The 27,596-nt window shown below is 46.8% G+C and overlaps 5 protein-coding genes across 12 annotated transcripts; all 5 read right to left on the bottom strand.

Moving 5' to 3' along the window:
- Positions 1-4,551: 4,551 nt before the first annotated feature.
- On the bottom strand, positions 4,552-6,160 carry LOC136547584 (probable serine/threonine-protein kinase PBL18). The gene is made up of 2 exons (XM_066539547.1): positions 6,031-6,160; positions 4,552-5,939 (listed from the first exon to the last, which is right to left on the bottom strand). Exons 1-2 carry the CDS (start codon positions 6,089-6,091, stop codon positions 4,768-4,770), a joined length of 1,233 nt encoding a protein of 410 aa, XP_066395644.1. The 5' UTR covers positions 6,092-6,160; the 3' UTR covers positions 4,552-4,767.
- A 2,433-nt stretch (positions 6,161-8,593) lies between these two features.
- Positions 8,594-12,578, bottom strand: LOC136547583 (RINT1-like protein MAG2L). 2 transcript variants are annotated; one of them, XM_066539545.1, is made up of 4 exons: positions 12,273-12,578; positions 12,012-12,119; positions 11,200-11,309; positions 8,594-11,081 (listed from the first exon to the last, which is right to left on the bottom strand). In XM_066539545.1, exons 1-4 carry the CDS (start codon positions 12,514-12,516, stop codon positions 9,132-9,134), a joined length of 2,412 nt encoding a protein of 803 aa, XP_066395642.1. In that variant the 5' UTR covers positions 12,517-12,578; the 3' UTR covers positions 8,594-9,131. The 2 variants fall into 2 exon arrangements, with proteins under 2 accessions (XP_066395642.1, XP_066395643.1); XM_066539546.1 differs by lacking the exons at positions 12,012-12,119; positions 12,273-12,578 and adding an exon at positions 11,594-11,980 and having other exon boundaries at positions 8,598-11,081; positions 11,200-11,295.
- Positions 12,579-13,472: 894 nt separating this feature from the next.
- On the bottom strand, positions 13,473-14,847 carry LOC136547582 (calmodulin-binding protein 25-like). The gene has a single exon (XM_066539544.1). The coding sequence runs from the start codon at positions 14,733-14,735 to the stop codon at positions 14,064-14,066; it is 672 nt and encodes a 223-aa protein (XP_066395641.1). The 5' UTR covers positions 14,736-14,847; the 3' UTR covers positions 13,473-14,063.
- Positions 14,848-22,718: 7,871 nt separating this feature from the next.
- On the bottom strand, positions 22,719-27,417 carry LOC136547581 (protein ROLLING AND ERECT LEAF 2-like). Of its 7 annotated transcripts, XM_066539542.1 has the most exons (8): positions 27,102-27,417; positions 26,921-26,986; positions 26,524-26,615; positions 25,534-26,406; positions 25,357-25,432; positions 24,941-25,097; positions 24,612-24,835; positions 22,719-24,389 (listed from the first exon to the last, which is right to left on the bottom strand). In XM_066539542.1, exons 6-8 carry the CDS (start codon positions 24,968-24,970, stop codon positions 23,789-23,791), a joined length of 855 nt encoding a protein of 284 aa, XP_066395639.1. In that variant the 5' UTR covers positions 24,971-25,097; positions 25,357-25,432; positions 25,534-26,406; positions 26,524-26,615; positions 26,921-26,986; positions 27,102-27,417; the 3' UTR covers positions 22,719-23,788. The 7 variants fall into 7 exon arrangements, with proteins under 7 accessions (XP_066395639.1, XP_066395634.1, XP_066395635.1 ...); XM_066539537.1 differs by having other exon boundaries at positions 26,524-26,986; XM_066539538.1 differs by having other exon boundaries at positions 25,534-26,615; positions 26,913-26,986.
- Positions 25,529-26,278, bottom strand: LOC136544716 (uncharacterized). The gene has a single exon (XM_066536780.1). The coding sequence runs from the start codon at positions 26,276-26,278 to the stop codon at positions 25,529-25,531; it is 750 nt and encodes a 249-aa protein (XP_066392877.1).
- Positions 27,418-27,596: the final 179 nt, after the last annotated feature.

Here is a 27,596-nt window from a genome sequence, read left to right as displayed (position 1 = left end):
TGAAAGACTCATTTTGGGTGTTAGAAGAGGCATAACCCAAATCTGAGTATTCTCTCTCCTGTAGACCCATTTACAATAAGGGTTGTCTTTTGGTCTTGTTGTTGGAGAAGACCAAAAATAGTTATTGAACACCTTGCATGTAGTGTTACCCAAAGGACAAATAGGTCTTGTATTTTAGGTCGCGGTTGTTGAAGACAGTCTTACGCACACAGGCCTTCGTTGAGCAGCCGGCCAGTTGCGTGGGGGCTGTTGTGCCGTCGCCGCCGCTTTCCTGGGCAGCCCGCGCGAGGCCCGATGCCGCCGTCGTGGCTCGGTTCTACGCCACCCACGTGCTGCCCTACCCTAGAGCCACGCGCGGCCACACCGCCGCCTGCACCTCACCTCGCGGCCCCACAGCACATCGCCAGCCGCCTCCGCCTGCACGCTGTAGAGCCGCTGCCGCCACATCGCCTGCCGGCAGCGCACCGTCGCCCCATGCGAGCACCGACCCTTTTGCCGTGGCTGCCTTGGGTGCCCACCGTGCCATCGCGACTGGCTACTCAGCTGGTCGGAGCAGCCCTAGCTAGCCCCTGCATAGGAGGCCTCACGACAGCCATGACCGATCTAAGGAAGAAGAAAGCCATTTTGCGGAAATCCCCTTCTAGTTCGTCCTTTTCGTTTTACTATTCAATAGAGTGGGAGGGGTATTTTGGTTCATAAGAAAATACAAAATTGTCCATACGCCTGCACGTGGGCCCAAATACATCGCAAACGTATAAAATGGCATGTTTTAGCTTTCACAAGAACTATAATGGCACTGGCACAGTTCGTAAATAGTAATAGCGTGTTTTAAAAACAACAGAATTGTTATGGCGTATATCTAATTAACCCTAAAATATAAATCGTTTGGATGAGAATCTAGGACGTGGGATTTTTTCGATCCGGATTCTTAAAATCCTGAGGATCCAAACAGAACAGGGAGCAAAGGCCATCACGTAGAATTTGATACGGAGGAAAGAGGGAGGGGAGAACAAAAAGGTCGTGGTTTCGCGAAACAACAGTCTCATGAGCTAAAATTTAAGACAATGTGAAACAACTGTTGTATCATTATATTAGTTGTTGTCATGTAATTCACAACTTTATTTTTATTCTATACATAAATTAAGAAATTATGAGTTACCGTGGAACAACTTAAAAGACAATCATTCTACGTATGTCAATTAAGTTGTCTTAAATTACTTGGCAGTGTACGAAGGCAGCGTCAATACTTGCCCTCATGGTCCTAGCTAGTTGAAATTAGCATGTTTGATTTAAGCTCGGGTAGGACAGAGCTGTCTGGCTGACCTAGGCATAAATCCCACGCAGTCAAAAGCATGTTTGGATGACGTCCTAACATGGGGTCTCTCGCCCAGACAGGTGCATTCATCCCACAGTCGCTCGAAATCGAACGTCTTGGAGCCATGTTTGGCCTAGGCAAGGTTCCTAGATCAGAGACTAAATAGCCCCTTAGGACGTGTTTGGTTGGAGCATGCGTTGAATTTTGGAGGCTTCAAGTTGGGATAGATGTCTGGCCAAGTTGTCTCGCAATAGGGCTTCAACCAAACCACCCCTTGATTGTTGAATTTTGGAGGCTTCAAGTTGGGATAGATGTCTGGCCAAGTTGTCTCGCAATAGGAAAATTGTTGCATGGACTAAAAGTTGTCTGGGAGGCCTCTAAACAAACAGATGTCTGGGTTGTAGCTCTTAATAAACAAGGTTGCCTACAGGCCAACCAAACAACCCCTCGCATGAACAGGATGGGTGACTATTTAATTCTAAGGACAAACAAGGATAGGATAGGGAGACCCTCCTTCCACCCAGTGCTTGGCCATGGATGGAGTAGAACGGGTCGATACCATTAGTTGGAATATTCGATGAAGATTCAAAGCGAGTATGTTCCAGCAAAAATGAGAGAATGGACTCTACCCCAACTGACATGACGTCTTTTGTCTTTGGGTAGCCGTGGGCGGAGCATCGGTGTGGTTGCGCAGGGTAACATGGGGAGGCCTCATCAGCGAACTCAAGCGTGGTGGAGATAGGGCTATAGCTCGGAGCGATGACAATAACCCAAGTCACCCGATCTAGGGTGTGTGGCCGAGTCTTTGGCGGATGGCGCCAGTTGTGTGGCATGGACGGTCTCGGGAGCGAGGAGCGAAAGTGGGTGATAGAGTGGCTATATGGGCAGGCGACACATGATTGGTAACCCAAACTGACGGAAGTGAAAGTGGGTGATAGATAGCCCCCGTACTCCTGGCCTTCGTCCTTGAGAAAATTTTGTATTTGGCCCTAAAAATAATACTCCTTTCTTATTTGGCATCGAAACTGAAAATCTTTCCTATATATCCTGAACTCGAGTTTTTCTTTTCTATTTGACACTTTCGTCAGTTTGGGTTGTTAACGGTGTCAAGTCCTATGTGAAAAATCTGTTTTACCCCTAGAGTTTTTTACTAGTCCTGGCATTCCATGGTTAATATTGCTATCTTTTATGAAACATTGCAGTTTAAGATAAAAACATTCATAAAAGATAGCAATATTAACTATGGAATGCCAGGACTAGTAAAAAACTCTAGGGGTAAAACGGACTTTTCATATAGGACTTGACACCGTTAAGAACCCAAACTGACGGAAGTGTCAAATAGGAAAGAAAAACTCGAGTTCAGGATATATAAGAAAGATTTTCAGTTTCGATGTCAAATAAGAAAGGAGTATTATTTTTAGGGCCAAATACAAAATTTTCTCAAGGACGAAGGCCAGGAGTACGGGGGCTCGATCCCCCGTCACTCCTCCCGCCAGATCGGCCTCCCGGCAAGATCGGCGCCACTGGTCTCCTGGTCACACCTCCAAAAGTTTGATATAGTTTACTTACTAAACTAACAGATCTAGCAAATTAACAGAAAAAATAACAACTTTAAGTTATGTTCTTGTTCAACAGTATGCTATAATAATGTTCTATAAGATTTTGTGTTAGGAACCCAAAACTATTTCTAACTAACTACACTCTTTTAATTTCTTTATCTCTTGCTACTTTCTCATCTGGAACAATTTATTTTATTAATTTACTCATACGTCTACTTACGAGTTGAAGTGTTTGACAACTTTTTATTTTTAATTAAGGAGCCTTTTTACCGAACTGTTGGGGTACCTTTTTATTCTAAAAAATCAAAATACGGATTTTTTTATAAAACTTGTGGAGATGCTCCTGTTTAGATTAGATGCAAAATATTATTTGAGTATTAGAGAAATACTTTGATTTTTATTAAAATCTGCCGGATCTCTGATTCAATAATTTTTATAGTTTCTAAAACCATAATTTTGCCAAAAGTGCAATCTTTCTTAGGTTCTAACAACTGTCCTCAGAACTGTTTTTTCTAAATTATTTTTAATCTCTTTAATTTATGACACTACAGTTATATAGTTCTCGAAAACTACATCACCCAAACAGATAATTTAGTAAAGCAGCCAGTGTTGTTCATTACCGCAACAAATTGATCAACTGGTCATAGCTAAAACGTGTATAGTATAAACGCGGTTCTTTTTTTCTAAAAGGAAGAGGAAAAGAAAGTCAGCCCTGATGCAATAAAAATTTAAATCTCGTTTCTCCTTCCAATTCCAACCATTTTTTAATTACATGCTTTGATGCAACAACAACAAAAATATATAAAATCATGTTCAGGTAGAAATGCTATACAACACACTTATATTTTAACATAAAAAAAAACATATGAATTTTTTTAGCACATAACACGCGGTGTGTCGAGCAGGGCGCAGCGCCAGCTGTCCGCATGGAGAATCGTGGCCGGTCAGGGAACACGATGTGACGACCCGGAAACGGTGGAGGCTGTAATTTATTCTTTTATTAAAAAAATGTTGTTTTATGTGATACGTGATCTATGATATGTAGATTTATGATTTTGTGATTATTTGGAGGTAGAAAAAAAAGCTAGAGGTAGAAGAAAGTGGAGGCTGCTGGATCTTAATCTTATTGTGTCAGAATTATATAAAACACATAGTTATTCAGTAGATAAACTCTCAGGTAAAGTAGTCTCGTCAACAAGGAATAGGAAAAATAGAAGAGTTTGCGTGCACGTCCGGGTGCTGGATCGCTGACTGAACAAAAGCTGCTCTGCATTGTTTATTTCGGTCAGTTCTATCCAATCGAGTCATCGGACAGACCAAAGTTAAACCCTCCTAATTCACCCACGTGTATCCATAGTGTCTTCTGCCCTCCTGTTTCGGCTGCATATAATGCGATTAAGAATAATAACTTATTAGTCTGACGATATATCGTTTTTTTCTTCCAACAAATCAAGTAAACAGTACTTTTAAGCGGGACAGGGCCGACCTCTAAATCATGACAGTCGTATAGAAAGCGATGGTCGCTGCTACAATGTGAATAGTCGTATAGCAAAAGGTCGTCGCTGCTGACAGTGCTACCTGTGTGTACGGAAAACAACAGATGATCAATTCACAGCAATCTCAATCTTTTTGAACGCAATAGAAAGCCGGCTGGGGCTGAAACGATCGTGGATTATTACTGCTAACTGGTTTGATATGGGAGAAAAATATTGTTCTCGCCGAAAATTTACGATCGTTACGACCACGCGAACGGGCTGACAACGAACAATCTCAATCTGCACAGAAAAGAGAAAACAAACCTCTATCTATGATCCTTAGCTACATACAATCTGTATCATCTACATTGAATACATGAAACAAAGGCAGCATAAAGTGCAACAAAATCTAGCTCAGCTAGCTCTTGGACTTGGAGTGGCGGCGTCCTGGTTGTCCGTGCACCGGCGCTGGCGTCGACGAGGTGTAGGAGGAGGACTTGTGGCTGTTGTGCTGCTGCAGCTGCTCGAGCTCCGGCAGGACGGCGTCGGCCATGGCGGGGCGGTTCTTGGGGTCGTTCTGGAGGCAGCGCAGCGCGAGCGCGGCCACCTCCTGCGCCTGCTTCTTGGGGTACTGCCCGCCTAGCCTGGTGTCCATGATCCGGATCACCTTCCGGCGATCCCCGAGCTGCGGGTACGCCCAGTCCACCAGCGTCGCCGCCGACCCGCCACGGGCGTCGTCCACGGCGCGCCGCCCCGTCATGAGCTCCAGCAGCACGACGCCGAAGCTGTACACGTCGCTCTTGGTCGACAGGTGGCCCGTGACGATGTACTCCGGCGCGGCGTAGCCCCGGGTCCCCACGACGCGCGTGGAGACGTGGCTCTTGTCCCCCGTCGGCCCGTTCCTGGCCAGCCCGAAGTCCGACAGCTTGGCCCGGTAGTCGGAGTCGAGGAGGACGTTGGAGGACTTGAGGTCGCGGAAGATGACGGGGCTGTCGTCGCGGGAGTGCAGGAACGCCAGGCCGCGCGCGACGTCGATGGCGATGGAGACGCGCATGGGCCACGACAGCGGCTGCGTGGCGCGGCGGAAGAGGTGGTTCTCCAGGCTGCCACGGAGCATGTACTCGTACACCAGCAGCTTGTTGGCGCCGGAGTCGGAGCAGTAGCCGACGAGGGTGACGAGGTTGGCGTGGTGGAGCTGGCCCAGGTAGGTGACCTCGGCCAGCCACTCCCGGTGGCCCTGGAAGCTCTCCTCCTTGAGCTTCTTGATGGCCACCATCCGGCCGACGCCGGGTCTCGTCGGCGCCAGCGTCGCCTCGTCGATCCACCCCTTGTACACGCACCCGAACCCGCCCTCGCCCAGGTACGACGTGGACCCGAAGTTCTTGGTCGCCGCGCGGAGCTCGCTCATGCTGAACGACTTGAGCCCGGCCCCGGCCCCGGTCCCGGCGCTCGCCGCCTGCACCTGCACGTCGGAGCCCGCTAGCTGCCCGGACAAGGCCGACGAGCTGCCGATGCAGCGGCGCGACGCTAGCTTATTTGCGGTCGTCGTCGAGTTACTGTTATTGGACGCGGTGCTCCTGCTTGTGACCTCTGAATGAAAATGAAATCGGTCGATCGATTCAGAGGATGGAGAATTGAATTAATTAGAGAAAGGAAAGCGAAGAAATTGTTTGCGTCTTACTTGATTCAAATGGAGTGGAAGCACTGGCGCACTTTGCAGAGCCTGTGCAGCAGTTCCCCATTATATCCTGATGATGATACCACTAGCTGCTACAATTTCCTCCTTTCTATACTTGTCAGTGCTCCTCTTAGATCAACGAAACGACCAGAAGCAGCTGATGTAATGAACTCCAAATGGAGCACTTAAAGTTGTATAGGATGTGAAAGGCAGGCAGGTGAGGTGCATGAAAGTCCAGTCAAGGGAGGGAGGGAGATGCTGACGGTGGGTCCGTTGACTGACCTGATTTGCATCTGCATTGCATGGACATGGACTGATCCATGGAGGCCTCCCATCCGGCTTGTCAGTCAAGCAAAGCAAGCACACAAAGGCTAATTCCCTGCCACTACTTGCTTACTTACAGCTTCCAAGATACTTCTCCCAGAGCCAGAAGTTAAACGACACACCAGATATTTCTTCGTTATCTCATCAATTAACCACCATAAACAAGCCCATGGAAAGGAAGCTTTTGACAGCTAGCTTCAACTTTCGCAGTAGCAAACTAGGGACTAGGGAGGGAGGGGTCGTTTCTCTGATGGAAACACCTTTGAAAGGACAAACACAACACGTCTGATTCGGTCTTCAGCTAGTATTTTTGAGCGCAATGAGCTAGTACTAGAAAGGACATAAATAAAAATTGCATACAGTGAGCCGCAAGAGTGTGCGTGGTCAGATTGGGGTAGCATGGAAACTGTCATAAAGTGCTGTTGGCGCTTTCAAGCTGATGGATGAGAAACTTACGGCGACTGTATCCTTTCTATCACGAGTAATTTAGAGCATGGGAGACAACAAATTTGACAAATTGAGCGCATATGGTGAATATAAGATGTTGCAACACCGCTAGCTGTTCAGTAATGCACAGCGCGGAGAACATCTGACTGATGCTTACGAATCCGCATTCATCTAAATATTACGTAGACACTAACTCCGTTGAGAGTGTTCATATCATGAGGCGAGGTCCGTCAAACAATTGATATTTGGAGTTGGAGATTATATTATGGCTCTCGTGCGGCTCACACGTGCATTGGTCGACCAAGTAAAAGTCAAGGGCTAAGAATTCTAAACAAGATCATAGGCTAGATTGGAATTTGCAACCAGTTTTTTTATCAATTCCAAACAAGCAAGGTAGACATTACTGTGGAGCACCTTATCCATGTCGGTCCATGGGTGCCAATTCTTATGCACACTTGGTCCTCTGTTTGTTTTTTTACATGTCGTATTTGTTTTGTTTTAAGTCGGACATTTGTGTATTTGATCATCATTAAAAAAAATAAGTTTATGATATAAGATGTTTTTATATTTACTACGAGAAATATTTTCATAATATATAATTCATATGTAGTGAAACTATATTTTTTTAATGGGTAATCAAAGATAACAATGTTCGGCGCTAATGTGACACGTAAAAGAACAGAGAGGGAAACTGGCCTGGCGCCGATCTAACACGATGAGAAAGAAGCCTTCATCCTCTATGTTTCGTTTCTTCTAATTTTTGCTATATTAATTAATTCTTTAGTCCCGTTGTATGTACTTTTTTTTTATCGAGTACAATTTAGACGCACACAACTCACACACTACACACTCACACCACACGCACACACATGTGTGCGCGTCACTACACATGCAAAGAAGCAAAGAAGAGATTGGGAGGCACGCCGCCTCCTGTGCACAGGAAACACGCGTGCGTATATCTAAAATTTCTGGAAATTTTTCAGAAAAAGGTACGATCAACTTTGGTGGGTAACGTCCCAGGACAGCCCTACCACTGAACCACGGGCCCATTCGCCCACTGTGTGGGCTTATACACTCTTGACCTTCCAACTGGATTCAGTGGTGAACACAGGGATGGGTTGGAGGAACGAGGCATGGTCACCTCTAACTTTGTTTTTTTTTCCATTGCGTCTTTTAATGCCCTAGCTAATCTACCATGTGATAGCCCACATGGATCACCTGGATCCATTGGACTAGGGAAAGTGGCCGGGCGTGGAGTTAGGCTAGGATGCAAAAGAGAACTAAGAGCAAGTAAAACAATTGGCTTATAGCCAAATTAATCAATGTTTTGATGATATGGAAGAGAGAAAAGAGATCGGCTCTTATGTAAGCAACAAATTGGACACAAAAGCATATGCATTGGTGGGTCCAGATAGAAGTGTATGTGAGGATGTATAAGAAAAGAATGTAAGACATAATACCACATAATAATAATAATAATAATAAATTATAGACAAATAGAAGATAACTATTGTACAACTTGACTTATAGTCAAGTAATTGGCTTTATTAGTGGCCTTGCTGTAATGAGTCAGGTTTCACTATTGCATGCGACTTCGGCCTAGCATATCAGAATTTTCCTTTCCATCTCTAAATATATCAAAATAGCTGTCATACAATATCCCAAGGGTATAAATGGCTATTCCCCTAAAACCTATAAATACCAGAGCTTGAGCAAAGTTACATGACAAATATACGCATCTCCTCCATAGAGGAAGACTAACTCTACAGTGAAGCTGCTTCGTGGTAGAATTGGTAGAACGGGGTTGGTTTTATTGGAGGTGAGATAAGAAACAAAAGAAACAAGCACTTCTCCCCCAAAAAGTCACGTGGCATCTCGATAGACTAAATAGCTTGAGTAAGCTATGAAATGCAACCATGCGGGGAAATCTTTCTCTACGAGATCCAGCTCTGAAATAGATCGTGTGGATTAATTAGAAAGCACGAGGCAGCTGAATCATTCTGCACAAGGGCGACTAGACTAAGTTAATCAAACAATTTAAACTGATTACATGGCAGCTTCGTGCTTGCAGATGAAGTAAAACTCGGTGAACTGCCCTCTCCTAATTATCGCCTGAAGAATTACAGGAAGTAGCCAAGTAAGCAGCAGTGGTCAAATCCTGTCAACCTTGGAAAGCACTGTTGCGTGCCATATACGCCAATACCGACGGCTCCTTGGACCTTGGTTAGTGCACCTGTCTTTGTTGTGGCCTGGAATTGTTAATCTCCAAGTATAAAGTTTTCACATCAAGCTTCGCTGAAGGTCATTCTCAGCTACACTTTGTACAAACAAGATTATCCACAAAACTTCCTGCTGCTTAAGATCTTTGCAGCCTGGCTAGCATTTACATGGTGCAATCCTTGATGCTTTAGGCAATTGTCACTCTTCGTGTCATCCATTAGCATTTCCAGCAAGAACTGTGCATCTGACTTTTTCATGGTCAACAACTTCAGGGATTCACTTAGAAAAGGGAGAAAAGCTTCAGGTCTTGAACAGAAGGGCCTAAAGATGTGGAGAAGGGCTTTTGTATCAACTCTTAGCTGGATGGCTCCAGGATCAGAGAAACTTACTTCACCCCATCGTATGCTGCTGTAGATGAAGTAGTCGAGGCCTTCCGCTATACTCCTCCAAAGATCAAGGAAATCCTTGGAATTAAGATATCGCTTCAACTTAGTGGTCCTGTCTGTCAGAACATCTAGACTGGCAACAAAACCAGGAGATACTCCTGCATTTTCTTCATCCAGGGTCTGATCATCTAAGATGGTCTGTCCACTCCATGATCCAATGTTCTGGACATATTCCCAGGACAGATCTTCAAACTCAAGCAGAACCGAAGATAGTATCTGTTCCAGGTAATTGGTCCCTAATTTAACTAAAAAGCTGATTTCATCTGTAAACAGAGATCCTTGAGGACCCATATCCAAAAAGGTAGTATCTTCATCCCATTCCCGAAGCACATTCTCGCAGTAACGAGCGGCGTTGATTGCACACGAAGTTTTTGACAAAGACTGATCTTCTAATGCCGTATTCGACAATTGCAATGCTTCGCATCGTTCACGCAAGACAAGAAAAAAGTCATTCAGGAACCTAACTGAAGAGGATCTGTTATACTGGATCTGCATTCCCCTGTTTGGCAGAGCACGGCCTCTTTCAACCATTGACAAAGCAGTTTTGATAACAAATTCACACACCGGAGGAGCTTTGTAGTCTTCTCTTGTAGAGAGAAGAAACTTCATTGAATTTTCCATGTGACCAAGCTGGTCATGCTGACCACTACATGACCAATTTGTCTCATCTTCCATTTCAGATTTCAGCTTATCCTGTGCTGAACTAAGCTCAACATCAGCCCATATCTGAAGCCAATCAGGGTGCTCAGTATATATTGAAAAGGCAGACAAGGACCTAGACAGACCTTCAGAAAGAGATGCAATTTTCTGGATTCCTGAATCCGCTAGAAGCTGCATTCTTTTATCAAAAGAAATCATTACGTCATTTAAGTGCATCCAAGAGGAATCTACTTCAGGTTTGCCAACAGTAGCATGATCCTGATAAGAGCAGACAAGTGCTGGGAAAATCTGCCGCTCAAGGTATCCTACAAGCATTTTCACCATTCCAGTTACCCAAGATTCCTTGGCACTTAATCCCACTAGTCTTGCTTGATCAATCAAAGGCTGCAGTACATCATCCACCCCATCCATGAAATCCTTTGTTATCTTGTAAACAAGGGTAAAAATGAACTCTGGCTGTTCAGACCATTTAGCAAAATGATATTCCATCCTTGAAGCAATAGGGTGAACTAATTCATCGATCGCCCAAAGCCCATTGTCAAAGCAAGCAGTTCTATTGAAGTACTTCAGATCTGCCAGGGCAGGAGTCACTTCTGCTGTTTGACACAGGCGTAATTCACGGTTTCCCTGCACATGTTGGAGAGCACATAGTGCTTGGAAGCTTTGAGAGTATCTCTCTTTATTTTCCTTGTTCATCAAGACTAGAGGATTCGGAATTTGGTTCTCTGTGTCTTGTGAAGACAATGAAGGTGGCCAGCCCAATGATGCTAGTAGAGCCCGATAATCCGTGAGGGCTTGAGGCCTCAAAATGGAAAGAGTTTTGTCCACTCTAGAATCAACAGCCATGACAAGGTTGGTCCACTGTGGCCTACTAGTGCTGATCCGTACTAATTCTCGCTCAATATCCCTCACAGCATCGACAGCATGGAGCAGCTTCCCTTGCTTCCATTTTGTTTCCTACATTTTGACAGAGAATAAGGATGGCATCCTTAGTTTGCAAACTAATTGCTGAATGACATTTTATCAGCTGCATCTGCAGCAACAGATGAAGTGAAAGAAAGACAAAGGGTCTCACATTTGATTTTCGAAGTATGGATGATAGGTTGAACTTCGGGGCCTGCCTAACGATGGAAAATGCCACATCTTCCAGGTTGCCAACCAAAGCTTCCAACTGTAGAGTAGCTTCTGGAATGTCAGCATAGCAAAGTTACAGAAAGCAAAACATTCCTACACCATACAGAGCTAGAGGTCTCAAAGAAGATATAGTAACAAACAATAGCAGCCAACAGAACTCATCTCGTGGCAAATAGCAAAGGTGAGCAGATTTTGATGCAGAGGGGAAATGAAATCAAAATTGAACTATGAATTGGTACAGCAAGTTTGAAACTGCGCAGAAGACATTTATTATTCAGATAATGTCAATGGACTTGGTTACAAACTTATGATATACTTGTTTATGTGGCCCGAACCTTCATGGGTATCGTAGTTCATAGACTGGTACTGAAACCAACACAGAAGCTTCTACATTCAGCGCAATCATGAGGACTACATTTCGCAGCGCTGTAGAAGGTCAGTGATATGGATATTTTCAGCGCTGATAAACCACTGACACAAAAAAGGAACACCAGATTATACTGTTGCAGAAAACAAATCACGTATTAAGTTACCAAAAGCTACATCGCGCAGCAACAATGTAACTATAACGCAGGCTCCAGAACACACTCATATGGCGTAGCTCCGTAACCATCTCCAGAACACACTCATATGACCTAGCTCCGTAACCATCAGTTAGCAAACCAATTTCGTGTGTAATCTACGACCAGTCACATTGTATTTGCCCATGCCACCATGTAAACGTCCACATCAATAGGAGGAAGAGATGCTGACCCGCGTAGAGCCGGATGGTGTCGATCCGTTGGATCTCCCGCACGAGCGCCGGCAGCCCCACCGTCCTCGCCGGCTCGGCGCCCTCGTCCTCCGCGCCGACGCGCACCCCTAGGAAACAAAGAGGAAACCGAGCCGGATCAGCAGTGGAGTCTGGAGTGTGGAGGGGACGGGCAGCCTCAGCGCCCCCGCGGCACCTGGACTAAAACCCCAACCAGCAGCTAGGGTTCACTACTGTTGACGGGAGCGAATGCGCGAACGAACCTCGTGACCGGACGCGGCGGATGTCGGCGCGGGCCTCGGCGGAGCGCGCGAGCCAGGACGCGGCCGCGGCAGCGAGGCGCGCCTCGGCGCGGCGGAGCGAGGCGTCGAGCCCGGCGCACTCGCGGCGCAGGAGCTCCGCGAGCGCCGGCGCGGCCGCGAGGTCGTCGGGGGAGGCGAAGTGCGCGTCCAGGAAGCCCCGCACGCTCGCCGGCGGCGGCCGTAGCGGCCGCGGGGGCGACGGCATGGGAGTGTTGGGTTGGGAGGAGAGAGAGAGAGAGAGACGGAGGGGGAAGCCAACCAGCCAGGTGAGTGCGTGCCCGTGGTGGGGGAGGTGTGGCTTGCCTGGCCTTCGTTCGCCGTCCGCGTGGGTGGGAGTGGGACCGGACGAGAAAGGCGACAACGTGCTCGCGTGGCCTTGCTGAGTACTGTCTGTCTGTCGCATGGGACCCGTCGGCGCGGGGCCGATCTGACCGCATGTTCGGTGGGCTGGTTCGTATGGTTGCGGTTTATAAAGAAATATTACTAATTAATTTGTGTGAGAGAAAAATACTATTTCAACTAAAAATTTATGATATAACACGGCAGTGAGCTTCTTCTTAAAAAAAAAAAGAAATTTCCATTTTCTGTGGGACGGGAATCGGGAAGCAGGAGGTGGTGCTGCTGACATGACAAGCACGATTGTGCTCTTGCTGCCTTCAATTTCTGGCGAGCATCAGAAGACTGTCAGAATACCTTTTTCGAGAGAGGAACAGTGTTGGTTTCAGCGAGATCCAATCACAACAAATCAATATCAACGGTTTATCAGAGCGAAAAAATGCACAGCTGACTGCTCGGAATGATCCATCTCAGTCATACAGTACGTATGGATGGCTCTGGACCGGAAGGCCTTCCCATGATATGGCTGTATAGCCCGTTGGGCCGGAAAGCTCTTCATCAAGGCCCGGTAGAAACAGATTACAACGGGCGGGATGGACTGGACCACGTAGTCCTGACTGTACACTGTACACAGGTTGACAGATGGAGCAGCTCTCAGTCCCCGCCGGCGCCGCCCCACGATCGTTGTCTCCTCCGGCAGAATGCGACTTCTTCTTCGTTTGGGAATCAACGTTATATATTTTGTTCAGGAATTTATTCAAATTTGGAAGGGAAAAAAAACAATCTACATATATCGCAAGAGAATAAGGACTTGTTTGACTACATTTTAATCTGCCTTCATCGATCATTTCATGACCATGTGCATGTGCATATATATGGGTGAGTCAAGGGTGCTGCCAAATTAAATAAGTCGTAAAGTAAAAAATAGTTTTCATGTCAATCTCTACAAACAATCGGTCTGTTCGCTGGTTGGTTTCTGGGCTGATAAGCCCGGCTGGTGCTGGTTTGTTGTGAGAGAAAAACACTGTTGGCTAACTGATAAGCCCAACAAGCGAACAGGCTGAATAACCTACGTGGCTTGGGCCAGAGAAATCCTTAGCTGTTGTTGGAACTGTATTCAAAATCAGGTAATCCGACACTGCAGACAGGTGCGTGGATGGATGCATGCTGTACAACAGCTGATACGCTATCTATACTAGGCTTGTAGCTTGTTCCTTCCTTCTCCTCGATCCATCTTCCTTGTACGCAAGTCGTACTAGCTAGATCAGCAGTCGATCCGCCCATGCATCTACGTTGGTGGCCGCCGCCGGCCGGCAATGCATGCTCATGCTGCCATGCACGCATGAGAGTAATATAAATAAATCCCCCGGTCGACGCCAGCCGCCGCCGCGCTCTGGTCCGCCGGCTCCCTCGCAGTCACAGCATCTCCGCGCTGTTGGTCTCGTACATGACGTTCCACGAGTCCAGCGTGGGGAAGCACGGCTGCTGCTGCTGGAGCTGGTGCTGACGAAGCGCCGACGCCTCGTCGCCCGCCGGCAGCAGCTGCGGGTTCCCGGCGGCGGCGGCGCCCAGCAGCGCGGCCGCGTCGAGCGTCGCGGTCGCCTGCATCTGGAGCATCATCACCTCCACTCCGGACACGTCATCGCCGGCCGACGACGCGTCCGCCTGCACGCCGGTGATCTGCTGCACCACGAGGCGGAAGTTGGCGGGGTCGGTGCTGATGTAGGTGGTGGGCGCGCGCTTGGACGCCCGCGACCGGCGCTTCCCCGCGCGCGCTCCCGCCGGCGGCGAGGAGCGGCGGCGCGGCGAGTCGGACACCAGCACGGAGTCGCAGCAGGTGGCGGCGACGGCGTGCGGTGGCACCGGAGGCGGAACGTAGTAGGGCGACGGGAGGTCGGTGAGGGCGCTGAGCAGGGGCGAGTGGTGGTGGTGGGAGAGGGAGGAGGAAGAGGAGGAGGCGGAGGCGGAGGAGTCGGGCGACATGGTGGTGGTGGTGGAGAAGTGGAGCGCCCGCGCGATGGCGGCGTCCGTGTAGGAGGTCGCCAGCAGCGCGGCCGGCGGCGGCGCCAGGCAGGAGATGGCGTCCATGTTGGTTGTTAGTGTTTTCTGACGATTGGATGGACCTTGGTTTGATTGGTGGAGCTGAGCTGAGCTGAAAACGAAAGCCAGTTGCTAGTGTGAGTGCAGTACAGCGACGGGACGGGGGGGAGGGAGGGAATGGCGCCGGGGGTATGTGGAGGCGGCGATCGAGTAGAAGTGGAGGGGGGAGGCGAGTGGTGGAGTGGAGCTGACTTTATAGGGGGAGCCGAGGGATGACGATGGGGACGGGGGGGAAACCGCGTGGGGGCCGTCGGCGTGCGTGAGGCCCCGCCTCGCGCTTTGGTTGGTTTTGTCTGGGTGTCGGAGGCCACCGCCACCGCCCCGCGACGGAGCCTAGGCGTCAACGACTGCACCGCAGCCTGCTCGGCGCGGCCGCGCACGGCGTCAGGCGGCGTGCGGTGTGTGTGGACTGTGGCGTGGTGAGCCACCCCGCGCGGCGCGCCACGCAATGGCCATTGGCCAAGCATGTGCATGCCGTGCGACGCTTTTCGGCGGCGAGGCACGCGGGGAGGTTGACTGGTCTGCCAACCGACCGACCGACGGCAAAGTTGCCATGCGCACCCGTGGTGCCACTCTCGTACGGGCACGGGCACTGGGTGTATTTTCCACGTACGGTACGTACGACTCTCCCCGGGAATTCTGACCGGGGTGTCGGCTGATGCCGCCGAGCTTGGACGACGCGTCTGCACACGCTGTACGGTCAGTTCGCGCAGGTGCAGGTGAATCAAATCCAATCCCACTCCAATGCAACCGGCCAGCGGTCGCCGGGAATATCGGGGAGGTGGGCTGGGCGTCGCTCTCGCCGGGGATCTCCTCTGCCGACGACAGATCTCCTGCGCACCTCAATTTGGTAACAAAAGCCCAGGCAGGAATCACATCGCCTCTCCTCCCCACCTCGCTCACTAGATTTGATTTGATGTCCTAGCACTCTCCTCCCTCTCGGGTGCAGTGCAGATGCTGTACTCCATTTGCTACTTCTGGAACCGACTCACCATCCATATATACATCTATTTATCGGATTTCTTCTAGAAACTAGAACAATTCCCATTCCGTTCACAATCATCAGAGAATCAGAAACCAGACATCAATCTTTTTCTTTTTTTCTTAATAACATGGCCGATCGGATCCGTGGCCTTTGTTCACCCAGAATCTGGGCGCGGCCGTCGTCATCGTCGCCATCCTCTTCTCTGGTTGCGCTGCGGTGCGCAGGCAACTTTTCACCACGCAGGCCCGCCCCGCCCGGGTCTCTCCTCTCCTCTCCTCTCCTCTCTCTCTAGTTTGTTCCCGTCGCTCCCGCCTTCGCCGACGGCGACGGAGGAGGAGATGCTGCGTCCACGAGCCTAGCCTTTTCCACCGCCAGACGCCAGTGAATCAATGGGTTACTCTACTCGCTCCAAGCAATGCGAGATTTTCCACTTTAACCCAGCGATAACGACGGCCCAACTATCTGGATTCACTGGCGGTCGCGGTGCACTAGGGATGGGGTGTTGTTTTACAATGAGCGCTGGCCTCCCTAGCATAAGACAGGATTAAGACGATTGCTCACGAGTTAAGCTACCTAGCCTAGAGCCCCCGGCATCAATCCACCGGTCGGTCTGCCCCTTGCTTGATGAAGACAAGAATTTGCTGGACAGGGAAGGTTAATGTGAATCCACACCTATCCATCTTGGCAAACGGGGAAACAAACTTTCTTTCCTTTATATAGACTACCAGCTTACTCCCTCCATCCCTAAATAAGGGCTGCTATGATATTTGTACCCATCAAACTTTTTTTTAAAGTTTGATTAGATTTATGAAAAATATTAGCAACATTTGTTTCTCCAAATAAGTTTATTATGAAAATAGATTCAACGATTTATCTAACAATAATAGTTATGTATTGGAGATATTAATATTTTCTTGTATATATTTAGTCAAAGTTGAAAGCGTTGACTCCTCAATGAACGGAAACGACGCCTATTGAAAGAGGGGGGGGGGGGGGGGGATTTTTTTTATTTTAACATTTTTTATAAACTAATTTTAAATCTAACATTTTTATTTTTTTCCCAAATCTAACACTTTTGCCCGCGCCTATTTCTCTGATGCGGCGAAACGCCTGTGCCGCGCCATGCATGGTGGCGCGGCGATAGGGATGACGTGACGACGACCGGGGTGCTGACCGGTGACGTGGCAAGGTCTGCCGCGCCACCGATCTTGGCGCGGCAGTGACGCGCCACGGCGCATGGCGCGGCAAGGAGGGGATGATTTGACGGGTCGCAATAATAATGCTTCTATTACCACCAGCACTAGCACTATCACTAGGGAGCCGCCTAGGACTGATGTGACTTTTTGTAGAAGCAAGCCAAAGAGCAACGCGTTGGAAGCAAATATGTCTCTGATAAATGCCTTTTCTCTAGGCGTGTGACAGTCTATCCTACCAAGACAAAAAAAAATTGACGTGGCCTTAATATGATCCTACAAGAAAAAGCTGCATACTTAAATCTTGGTTTGGTAAACACAATAACTTGAGTGCATCTAATCCTACGTGGATGATAACTTTTATGTGAGGCAGTCAATACTGTATGCCTTCATTGCGCTTGCCCTATGGATCAACGGATCACAATGCTTGAGTGCTACGGAGTACTGAGGGGGTGTACACACGCAAAGAAGAGATTGAGGGCTCTCCAGCCTCTAGTGCGCGGAAAACGCGCAATATCACCGAACGCGCACGCGTGCGTGTACCCTAATTTTTTTAGAATTTTTTTGAAAAAGAGGTACGAACACCTGGGTTTAAACCGTGGTGGGTAGCATCCCACTAGACTATCCTACCACTAGACCATATGCCCATTCGCTATAGTATAGTTTTTCCGCTGTAGAAAATGTGTGGACAGTCTGAGCCTAACCAACTTTATCCGTAGGATGGTCGTGGACAGGATTTTTCTAGGCCGAAAACAACTCTCTTTTTTTCAGCTCAGCCCGGCCCGGTCCAAAGTCCAAAAAAGATGCATGGGCCATTGGGTTTGGTATTTTCGGGCTTGGTCGGGTTTGCCGGGCTAGGCTACTGTGACAAGCCTACTGGAGAGCCCATCAATCTCTTCTTTGCGTGTGTACACCTCCTCAATCACTTGTGTACTCCATAGCACTCAAGCACTGTGATCCGTTGATCCATTAGGGCAAGCGTAATGGAGGCATACAGTATTGACTGCCTCACATAAAAGTTATCATCCACGTAGGATTAGGGAGTGTTTGGTTGCTCCTCCTAAACTTTAGTCGTTGTCCCATCGGATATTTTGACACATGCATGGAGTATTAAATGTAGACTAATTACGAAACTAATTGCATAGTTTGCGACTAATTTGCGAGACGAATCTTTTAAGCCTAATTAGTCCATGATTTGACAATGTGGTGCTACAGTAAACATATGCTAATGACGGATTAATTAGGCTTAATAAATTCGTCTCGTAGAGTATCGACGGATTCTTTAATTTATTTTTTTTATTAGTATCCGAACACCCTATACGACACCCTCACGTAACACCTCCTAAATTTTAGTTTCCAGATTCAAACACCCCCTTAGATGCATTCAAGCTACTGTGTTTCCCAACCTAAGGTTTAAGTATGCAGCTTTTTCTTGTAGGGTCATATCAAGGTCACGTCAATTTTTTTTGTCTCTATGTAGTGGTAGGATAGATGTCACACGTCTAGAGAAAAGGCATTTATCAGAGACACATTTGCTTCCAATGTGTTGCTCTTTGACTACTTCTGCAAAAAGTGATCTGGCTTGGCTGGCTCCCTAGTGCTAGTGCTAGTGCTGGTGGTAATAGAAGCAACATTATTGCCACCCGTCAAATTATCACCTCCTTGCCGCGCCATGCGCCCTGGCGCGTCACTGCCGCGCCAAGATCGGTGGCGTGGCAGACTCTGCCACGTCACCGGTCAGTACCTCGGTCGTCGCCACGTCATCCCTCTCGCCACGCCACCATGCATAGCGTGACACAGGTGTTTTGCCGCGCCAGGGAAATAGACACGGGCAAAAGTGTTAGATTTGGGGAAAAAATAAAACAGTGTCAGATTTAAAATTAGTTTACAGAAGTGTTAACAATAAAAAAAATGGGGGTGGGGCGGGGGTATTTGGTTATACCATCAGCCTAAGGTAGTTAACTGCCTGGCAGTGGATTCAGGTCATCGATCTTGGCCGTTGGCGGATCAATATCCGGTAGATCACCGACCACACAGACTGTTCGGTTGGCTAGTTCGTATCGTTGCTGGTTTGTGAAGAAGTACTGCTGGCTGGTTTGTGTGAGAGAAAAATACTGTTCCAGTTGAAAATTTACGATCATTTACGATAAGCCACAGTCAAACGAACAGGGTGACATCCTATAGGATATGCTCGGTTCCTCCGCTTGACACCATACGTATATCACCTACTCCTACCAAGGGAGGATGCAGAGCAGATGCAGAGCAGATTTGCTTGTTGGGATGGCGTGCCCGAGCATTTCGGAACACGTGCGGACGAGTTTTCTTAACACGTAGGACGACTATGAGAGAGATGAATCGGATCACCCTTGCCGGCCTTGTTGCTGCGAAATGAATGTGATGGGCGAGGTCAAAGTCATGCATCGCCGACGATGGGAGGTGACGCCGCTCAAACTTAGGAGTGTCACGCATTGCGTAATAACCCGGCCCAGAGTTGACGCTGTACGGTTGACCTGACCCTGGAGCACACAAGTCCAAACATGCGTTCAATGCAAAGCACGGCGACGGATCTTCCACGGCGCCTGCTCAGCATCCACGCGCTGCTGCATGTTTCTGAACCCACCCACACACACAAGCACACCGCAAGCAAAACCAGCAGTCTGAACTCTCAAGCCGCAGACGTGTACAGGTGGTACTACATGTAGAGGACCAGCAACGCGTCTGCGGCAGCAAAGCAAAGCGCCACAGCGTGGCAGCGCACAGGGACAAGCTAGGAGCACATGCATGATGGCCTGATGCCCTGATCATCCTGATGGACGCTTGCGCATCACTCTGCACGACGACACAGACAAGTTTGACGCGTTCCGACGTTTGTCGGCGTTGAAAACCCACCAGGCCACCAGCAATTCAGCGTCAGCCAACCACTCCGGTTAGTAGTAGTAGGAGGAGGATATGTTTGGCACACAACAACTTCATGAGCTGTTTATTTTGTCAAACACTTATTTCTAAAATAATTATTCTTCCTCTTAAAAAACATGAGTCGGAAGGAAGGTGAAAAAAGTAGCTTATTTCAACTTCATCTTCCATATTATAGTCATTCTATTCATTGTTCCACCATGTGAAGCTATTTTACCAGACACTTGTTTCAAAAACAACTTAGCCTCAACAAAAAAAAGTTGCTCATGAAGCTATTTTGCAAAAAAAAAACAGCTTATATAGTCAGCTTGTTCACTTGTTAGTTTCAGCCAGGGCTTATCAGCCAGTCAACAGTGTTTCTCTCTCGTAATAAACCAGTATCGACCGAATTTATCAGCCCAGAAACCAACCAGCAAACAGGCTCAGTGAAACTGAACTGTGTCAAACTCGGCCTAGTATTAAACTACTGGAACCACCACCTAGCGGTGGTCAATACCGACATATATTATACACTAGTACGTACGCCTAGTTGCGTTGGGAGCGTATATATATAAATATTATATACTTGCAGTTTCAAGTCCACTGGCCGAGAACGAAGAGCTTGGCATTGCAGGATTATTGCATCGCATGCATGCATGGTCCTTGGATTAGTTTACAGTAATCGATCCAGAACATCCCATGAAGGCCGAGGCATTCGGCATTCCCTTGTGATTGAGTGCCCTGGAAGACTTTTGCGTGCCATTTTTGCTTGCTGGTCCGTCAACGACTCCATTATATATACTCATCGCTTACCACTAGATGTATAAATTCCACCGTCTTAATTGCTGGTCAGATAGATGGATGGGTGTTGTGTTGGAATTCTTGCATCGCCAATGCCAACAGAGGTCAATGTCAGTGTCAGCTGCAAAGCTGAAGCCTAGGTTGTTTGACATGATCCCAAAAAGTATTAATCTCTTCAGTCACCTATCATCTAGAATGCAGTAGTAAGGGGGTGTTTAGATCCAGTGCCTAAAATTTAGGAGATGTCACACGAGGATGTCGCATGTGGTGTTCGGATACTAATAAAAAAAAATTACGGAATCCGTCGGTACTCCACTAGACGAATTTATTAAGCATAATTAATCCGTCATTAGCGCATGTTTACGGTAGCACCATATTGTCAAATCATGGACTAATTAGGCTTAAAAGATTCGTCTCGTAAATTAGTCGCAAACTGTACAATTAGTTTCGTAATTAATCTATATTTAATACTCCATGCATATATCCAAACATCCGATGGGACAACGACTAAAGTTTAGGAGGAGGAACCAAACACCCCCTGATATTAACCTCTCTGAAGCGAAGAGAAGTTATTATGGCTCTGTTCGCTTCTCTTATAATCCGTCTTTTTCAGCTTGTTTTTTTAGCCGGAATAGTGTTTTTCTCTCACAACAAATCAGTCAGAACATTGTTTTGGCTTAGTTATTATCTGCTATATCATCGAGTATTCGAGTGGGTATACCCCCAGAGAATGCATCTTTGACATGGGGAAATGGAGATGGTTAGCAGCCTCCTAGCATAGCAATAGCACACAGCGACTGGCTAGTTCCGCTGCTGGCTTCGGCTTGAAACCGTTTCAACGTTGTCTGCTGAAAACTGATCAGCTCTTGACCCTTTCGTAGGCAGCTACAGTAGCTTCAGAAGTGACGAGGCTGTGAGGGCATGATGGCATCAGCCTGTTGTGGTAGCCATCCGCTGTTCATTTATTTATTTTATTATTATTAGGGGAGCTAGAGTCCACATAGAGATGCTCCCATCCCATCCCCCCATATAAAACTGCTACTTCTTCATGTGATACTACGCCTGTTTGACTTGCTGGTTGCTACACCTGCTCCCTGACCCACTAGTTCATTTTCATACTCACCCACTAGTGTGTGTGTGTCTATATATATATATATATATATATATATATATATATATATATATATATATATATATATATATATATATATATATATATATATATATATATATATATATATATATATATATATATATATATATATATATATATATATCATTCTCTGATACTCTCATCTTAAACAAGTTTCAGAATATCATCCTCATCCTAGCAAGAAGCTGGCTAGCGCTGCACTTCTTCAGAATATATACAAGTATATGTATATATACATTTCTATTTCTATAGGTGGACACAATACAATACTCCTACATACTTAAGTAGTAGTACTACAAAATAAGTGTGTGCCTAGCATTACCGAACCACGCCGCCAGAAATGAAAAGGATGCCGTGGCCCCTGGGACGACGATTAGTAAACAAGTGTTTGAGCTTGGACCATCTCCTTATTACTTGTCTCTTCCTTCTTCCCTTTGACCAATTGTAATACTGCATGGATGTACCGGGAACATCCCTATCCTATCCTATCTATCTACATAGTAGGTCAATGCCTTGCGCTGGCGGCTGGCCCATGTCCTCCTCACTGTAGTGCAGTCAGAATATCAGAGAGAGGTCCGGCTACACGGTTTCTGAATTTCAGATTCTGCCCTACAACCAGAGCTTTACTGTTTTTGTTTTCTGCATGGCATCGGGCCCAGTATTAAATATAGACTTAAAAAATAATTAATTGCACAGTTTGCGACTAATTAGCGAGACGAATATTTTAAGCCTAACTAGTTCACGATTTGACACCATGGTGCTACAGTAACACTGTGTGCTAATGACGAATTAATTATGTTTAATAAATTTGTCCCGTAGATTAATGATGGATTCTATAATTTATTTTTTATTAGCATCCGAACATTCCATGTGACACACACCTCTAAACTTTATACCCTAGATTTAAACAAGGCCTTAATTTAGATTTCAGACATCATGCTCTCCCATGCATTATAATAGTACTATAATAGATCACAGCATTGCACATCGGCTTGGCAGCATCGCCTAGCGATCTGTGCTGAAAAAAGACGAAAGTTTTGAACTCTTCTTCTTTCTTTGGGGTTTGATCCAAACATGAAGAGTTGATGGCTGCCTGTTGCCTGCAGCATTGACCATTGAGGCCGCCGAGGCGAGGCGACAAACAGGCGGCACGAGAAGCAAAGGAGGTGGCATCAGCATCATGGTGCGTGCAATGGCTTTTGACTTTGGGGGCGCAGAGCTTGAGCTTGTTGCTATCGGCAGGCAGGAATCTGGTTCTGGTTCTGGCGGACCTGCCTGTCCGTTTCCCGGAGGTCAGATCAGATCGATGCGCCCGTTGATTCCGTCCATTTAAAACTGCCAGAACCACAACTGCTTTCTTTGGCCACGTATAGCTTTCCTCCTCTGTCAACTGGTTGCTTGAAGGTTTCAGCGTCTAGTATGCTCTGTCATTTTGGTTGCCACGGACACCCCCCAAATGTCAGCGAGTAGAATTTCTACTCGTACACCTTTGAATTTCTACCTTTTTCCCGTCTCAAACGAAGAATCAGCAGACGACATTTACTACTACTGTTTGTTGACCAACCAAGTCTCAACGGCAACATCTCATCACACACGCACAGAGAGAGAGAGAGCGAGAGAGAGAAGAGTCGTAGCGTCAACTCGTATATAGCAATCATGTCAAAAAGATTCAAGAGTGCCACCAAAAAGTCAAGCCGGAAGATTGGGACACAGCTTTATTTCCAGTGCATATACAATCATACTTCTCACTGAATCGCTTCTGGAATTTGACTGCAGCGAAGAGCGAACATATATCAGCACAGCTTATTACTCCTACATAAACTATATTTATTTACGTCACCACTTTAGCCCACCTGTCCTCACATCCTGTCTGCTGTCTGCAATTCCTCTTGACACAAATCGGTACTAACATAGCAGTAGTCTGAATTTACACTAGGAACATTTACTTAGCCAACTCTATACGGATACTGAAGTACTGTCCAAAGTTCACTTCACTAATAAGAGCTACTTGTATTCATTATTTTCTTATCCAAATCCTCTCCTTTGCGGCCCTGACGTTTTCCTGCAGATCGATATACTTCTCAACTGAGGTTTCTGAGAAGGCTTTGAGCTTCTCCATGAATCTCAACAGACTCGGGTGCAGATCAGTCGGGCCATGACTTGCTCCCCCTGCTTCGTCATTTGGCACCTTCTCTTTGTGAGGAATGGAGCGGCTTATGTCTGCAATGAGACCTTCGATGGCTTCTTCTAAGTCCGTGGTTGGTAAATCATCGAGAAGCTTTATCCACATTTCGCAGGTTGTGAAGATTGGCGTGATAGCAGTCTCCGTTAGCGAAGCATCAACGGTGTTCCGGATCCTGGAAACCTTCCTCCTCATCAGGGGTTTCATGCATTTGTGTAACCACATGTTTAGGCTGCAGAGGTACGCCTTTTGGGATGCCATCCAGTTCTGGAAGTTGGAACATAGTTTTCTCAGCTCAACCGAGAGGAGAAACCCAGCCTGGTGTTGAGATTCTGACTGAAATGATATTTTCAGGCCGCAGCTTCTGGATGCTAACTTGATTATCGCACATTGGCACTGATGGCACTCAAGCATTGTACCCCACATCCTAGTGAAACTGCAGGGAGAAGAGATTCTCTATCAGATGAGCACAGCAATCAGTCAGTATATAAACATATAAATAAATGCACATTGCCTATTGCGATAGTGCACATTCTTTTAAGATAATGTGAAACATATCTAGTTATGACGACTAACACATCTATATGTCATGTTATAATGCACAGGAACAGCATGTTTTTGCATACACCGGTAGACAATGATACAGACAGAGACATACCATCCAATTAGTTCATCCAGCTGTGGTTGAAGATATTTATCCCTTACGTCTTGTATTTTCTTAGAAATGAAGCCTATTTTGTGAACAGCCACTAGAACTCTGGAATGCAAGTCCTTCACAGAAGCACGGGTAAAATCAATATCAATTTGATTTCCCCCTCTTGATTCCTGGTGTCTCAGTTTCTTGCATCTCTCATCGTACCTCCTGCAGACTGCGCTGCTAGCCTGAAAGCAGAACAAGACAGATTACTTCTAGGAATCTCAAACTCTGATTCTGGAACACATATAAAATTGATTAATACTGTACAACATCCAGAAAGGAGCTGCTACCTTAACTTCTTCATAAAGTTTGCTCTCCATGCATACAACCTATCAAGTGTGGAGATATGGCTACCAGCATTAATCCCAAGAGAATTTCTAGATGGTGACAATTGTGAAGACACTCATCTATGCCAGGTAAGGTACTTTATCTCGGCTTGAGGAGGCGCTGCATTAAACCATGGTGCATCACATTATTTGTACAGTTGGAAGGCCAAGTATTCTATTCAATAGTAGAAACCAAAATGCTAATAGCTGTAATAAATGTCGAATAATATCACATTACAATTACTCCCTAAAAGAAACCTTTTGCATTTATATTTGTAACACAGGAATAGCAAAAGCCTTCGTTGAGGGGGGGGGGGGGGGGGGGGGGGGGGGGGTGGGGGGGGGAGTCAAACTAATAGTTTCAGGCAAAATTAACTTACATTCAAGGAACAGTGACATCCTCTCTGCAGCAAGCAAACAGTGTTGCCAGCAAACTTGTTGGCTTTGATCCATGTGCTGCAGAAATTTACTTTTTAGTTTAATATTAATTCTATCACAGAGGGTAAGAGAAACTTGGAAAACGGTATAACCAGAAAGCTATTCACTTGATAGCTAACCTATTTCTTCAGGTAGTAGAGGGCGGAACTGGATTTTATCTTCCTCAAGAATTCTTGGGACTTCTTTTCCAGAATTGCATGCCCAAAAGAATAATATCTCAATCTCTTTCATGCATGTATTTAAATCTTTTACCACGTTACCTAAGTCAGTGGAAGGTTTCTTCGACATCCCAATCACTGTCCTCTTATTTTTGGAGTTGTCACTACAAGAATTAGTACTTTGTGAAGCAATATTTTCTGAAGCGTGTTGTGCAGGTGAGTGAGTATTATCAACAAGCACATCATTCCAGTTCTTGAACATGGGCGCCCTAGTTTCAGTGGATGGATTGTCAAAGTTATCTTCTAGCTCTGCAAAATCATCATCTCCCTCACTGTGCTCAGGGATCCCTTCCTCTCGGAGGCTCCTTAAACCATCAGCATTTTCAAAATTCTGACTGACCTCTCTAGCAGCAGGGAATGAAGATTGAGCGGTTACTTTTGCAGGTGCTGTCATGGAGTTCCTCCCAGCACTCATATGATTGACAGGCAAAAGAGGTGGCGAAACATTTGGGATTGACTCTTTCAGCACTTCAGGTTCAAAACATTTCCTCAGAAGAGAAGCGGTTTCTCTCAGCGACAGAATATAAGCGCGGTGAGAAGCTGCAAGTGCACATCTTCCATCTAACGCTTCTCTAACAAAATGCTTCCTCTCCTGGCATAGCACAAGGACCTTGTCATCTTCAAACTTAGAAGGTGCCACCCCCATTTTTGAAGAGCAACAGCACTTAGAGCTTCACGAACAATACTTGGACATGCCAATTTGAGGCCATCAACGAACGATTTGCAAGTGATAGTGTCTGTGTGATGTGACTTTCTGTCTCTGATGCTGCAAGACTGAAATAGTTTGGAATCTTCCCAGTTAGACCATATCTAAATTTATAACGATCTGGTTTTCTTCTTAATAAGATAAGAAGAAACAAAAAAGCATTCACCCCAAGCCGATCACTTCACCTTAACCAATCCTTTCCATTTTACTATAGTTGCATCCAGTAACTACTTTTCATAATTTTTACAGCAAAGGCACAAAACCGGAAACCATCTTCCTATAAAAGAATATCATACATAAAGTTAGCTGTCCACATTTAAGTTGTTGTATAGCAAACTGTCCGATTGAAAATGGGCATAGTCGGTGGTGAAAAAAGGTTTCCTTTAAGAAATTTGTTTTGTTTTGTCAAGGTTCGATAGATGTAATACAACCAAAAAAAACTTGCATCATTTAACATCCTCTATGTGCATGATAACATGGCTATAGCAATAGCCTATAGGTGCCTAGGGTGGTTGATGGAATTCTGTACCAAATCTATTGCCAGTTCTATTGAAAAGAAAAGCAGATCATTTACATAATTACATTGCCGGGTACCAAATTCGACCAAGCTTACTCTCCACGAGGTGTAGACCTGTAGTTGTCGTTTGCCTGGAGAGAAGATGCACATCACATCACTCATGATCAAATCGACGGCCAGACGGCCAGTAGTGTAAGTACACGCAGTTCACCCAAAACAATTTTTCGGAGATAAATTAAAAATCACCTTGTTTCGACAGCGACTTGGACTCTTGGAGCGCGAAGGGCGCCAAATCCCCACGGGCGCACGGGGCCGTGCCGTCGTCTCCGTTCCCGATCGACTGCTCACCGCAGCCGCCGCCCCTGTGAGAGGCGAAAGGACGCGCCGCTCGGCTCGCACAGGCAAAGCAGGGGACGCGGAAGTGGAAAGGTGGCACCACCGCCACGCGCGGAGTGCGAGGGCAGGGAAGGCGCCACGCCATTGCCGTGGGCTACGGAGACAGCAAAGCGCCGACGGCGACCCGTCCGCGTCCCTCTCCATGAAATCAATCGGCCATGGCGGAGTAAAGTGCAGACGTCAGACGTGGCTGTGCGTGGCACGGGGGCCTATCCTCCCGGTGGGCCCCTCCGTCGGAGTGACGTGATGTAGAGGCAGATCGCATTTGAGAGGCCCATTCGAGTGGAAACGGCTCGGCCCATTGGAAAAGACGAGGGCCAAGGGCCCGCCTGAACCCGCTCCCCA

This window comes from Miscanthus floridulus, chromosome 3, assembly GCF_019320115.1.
Source record: "Miscanthus floridulus cultivar M001 chromosome 3, ASM1932011v1, whole genome shotgun sequence".
NCBI lineage: Eukaryota > Viridiplantae > Streptophyta > Magnoliopsida > Poales > Poaceae > Miscanthus > Miscanthus floridulus.
Note: the sequence above shows the minus strand (reverse complement) of the source record. Positions and strands in the feature narration are given on the sequence as shown.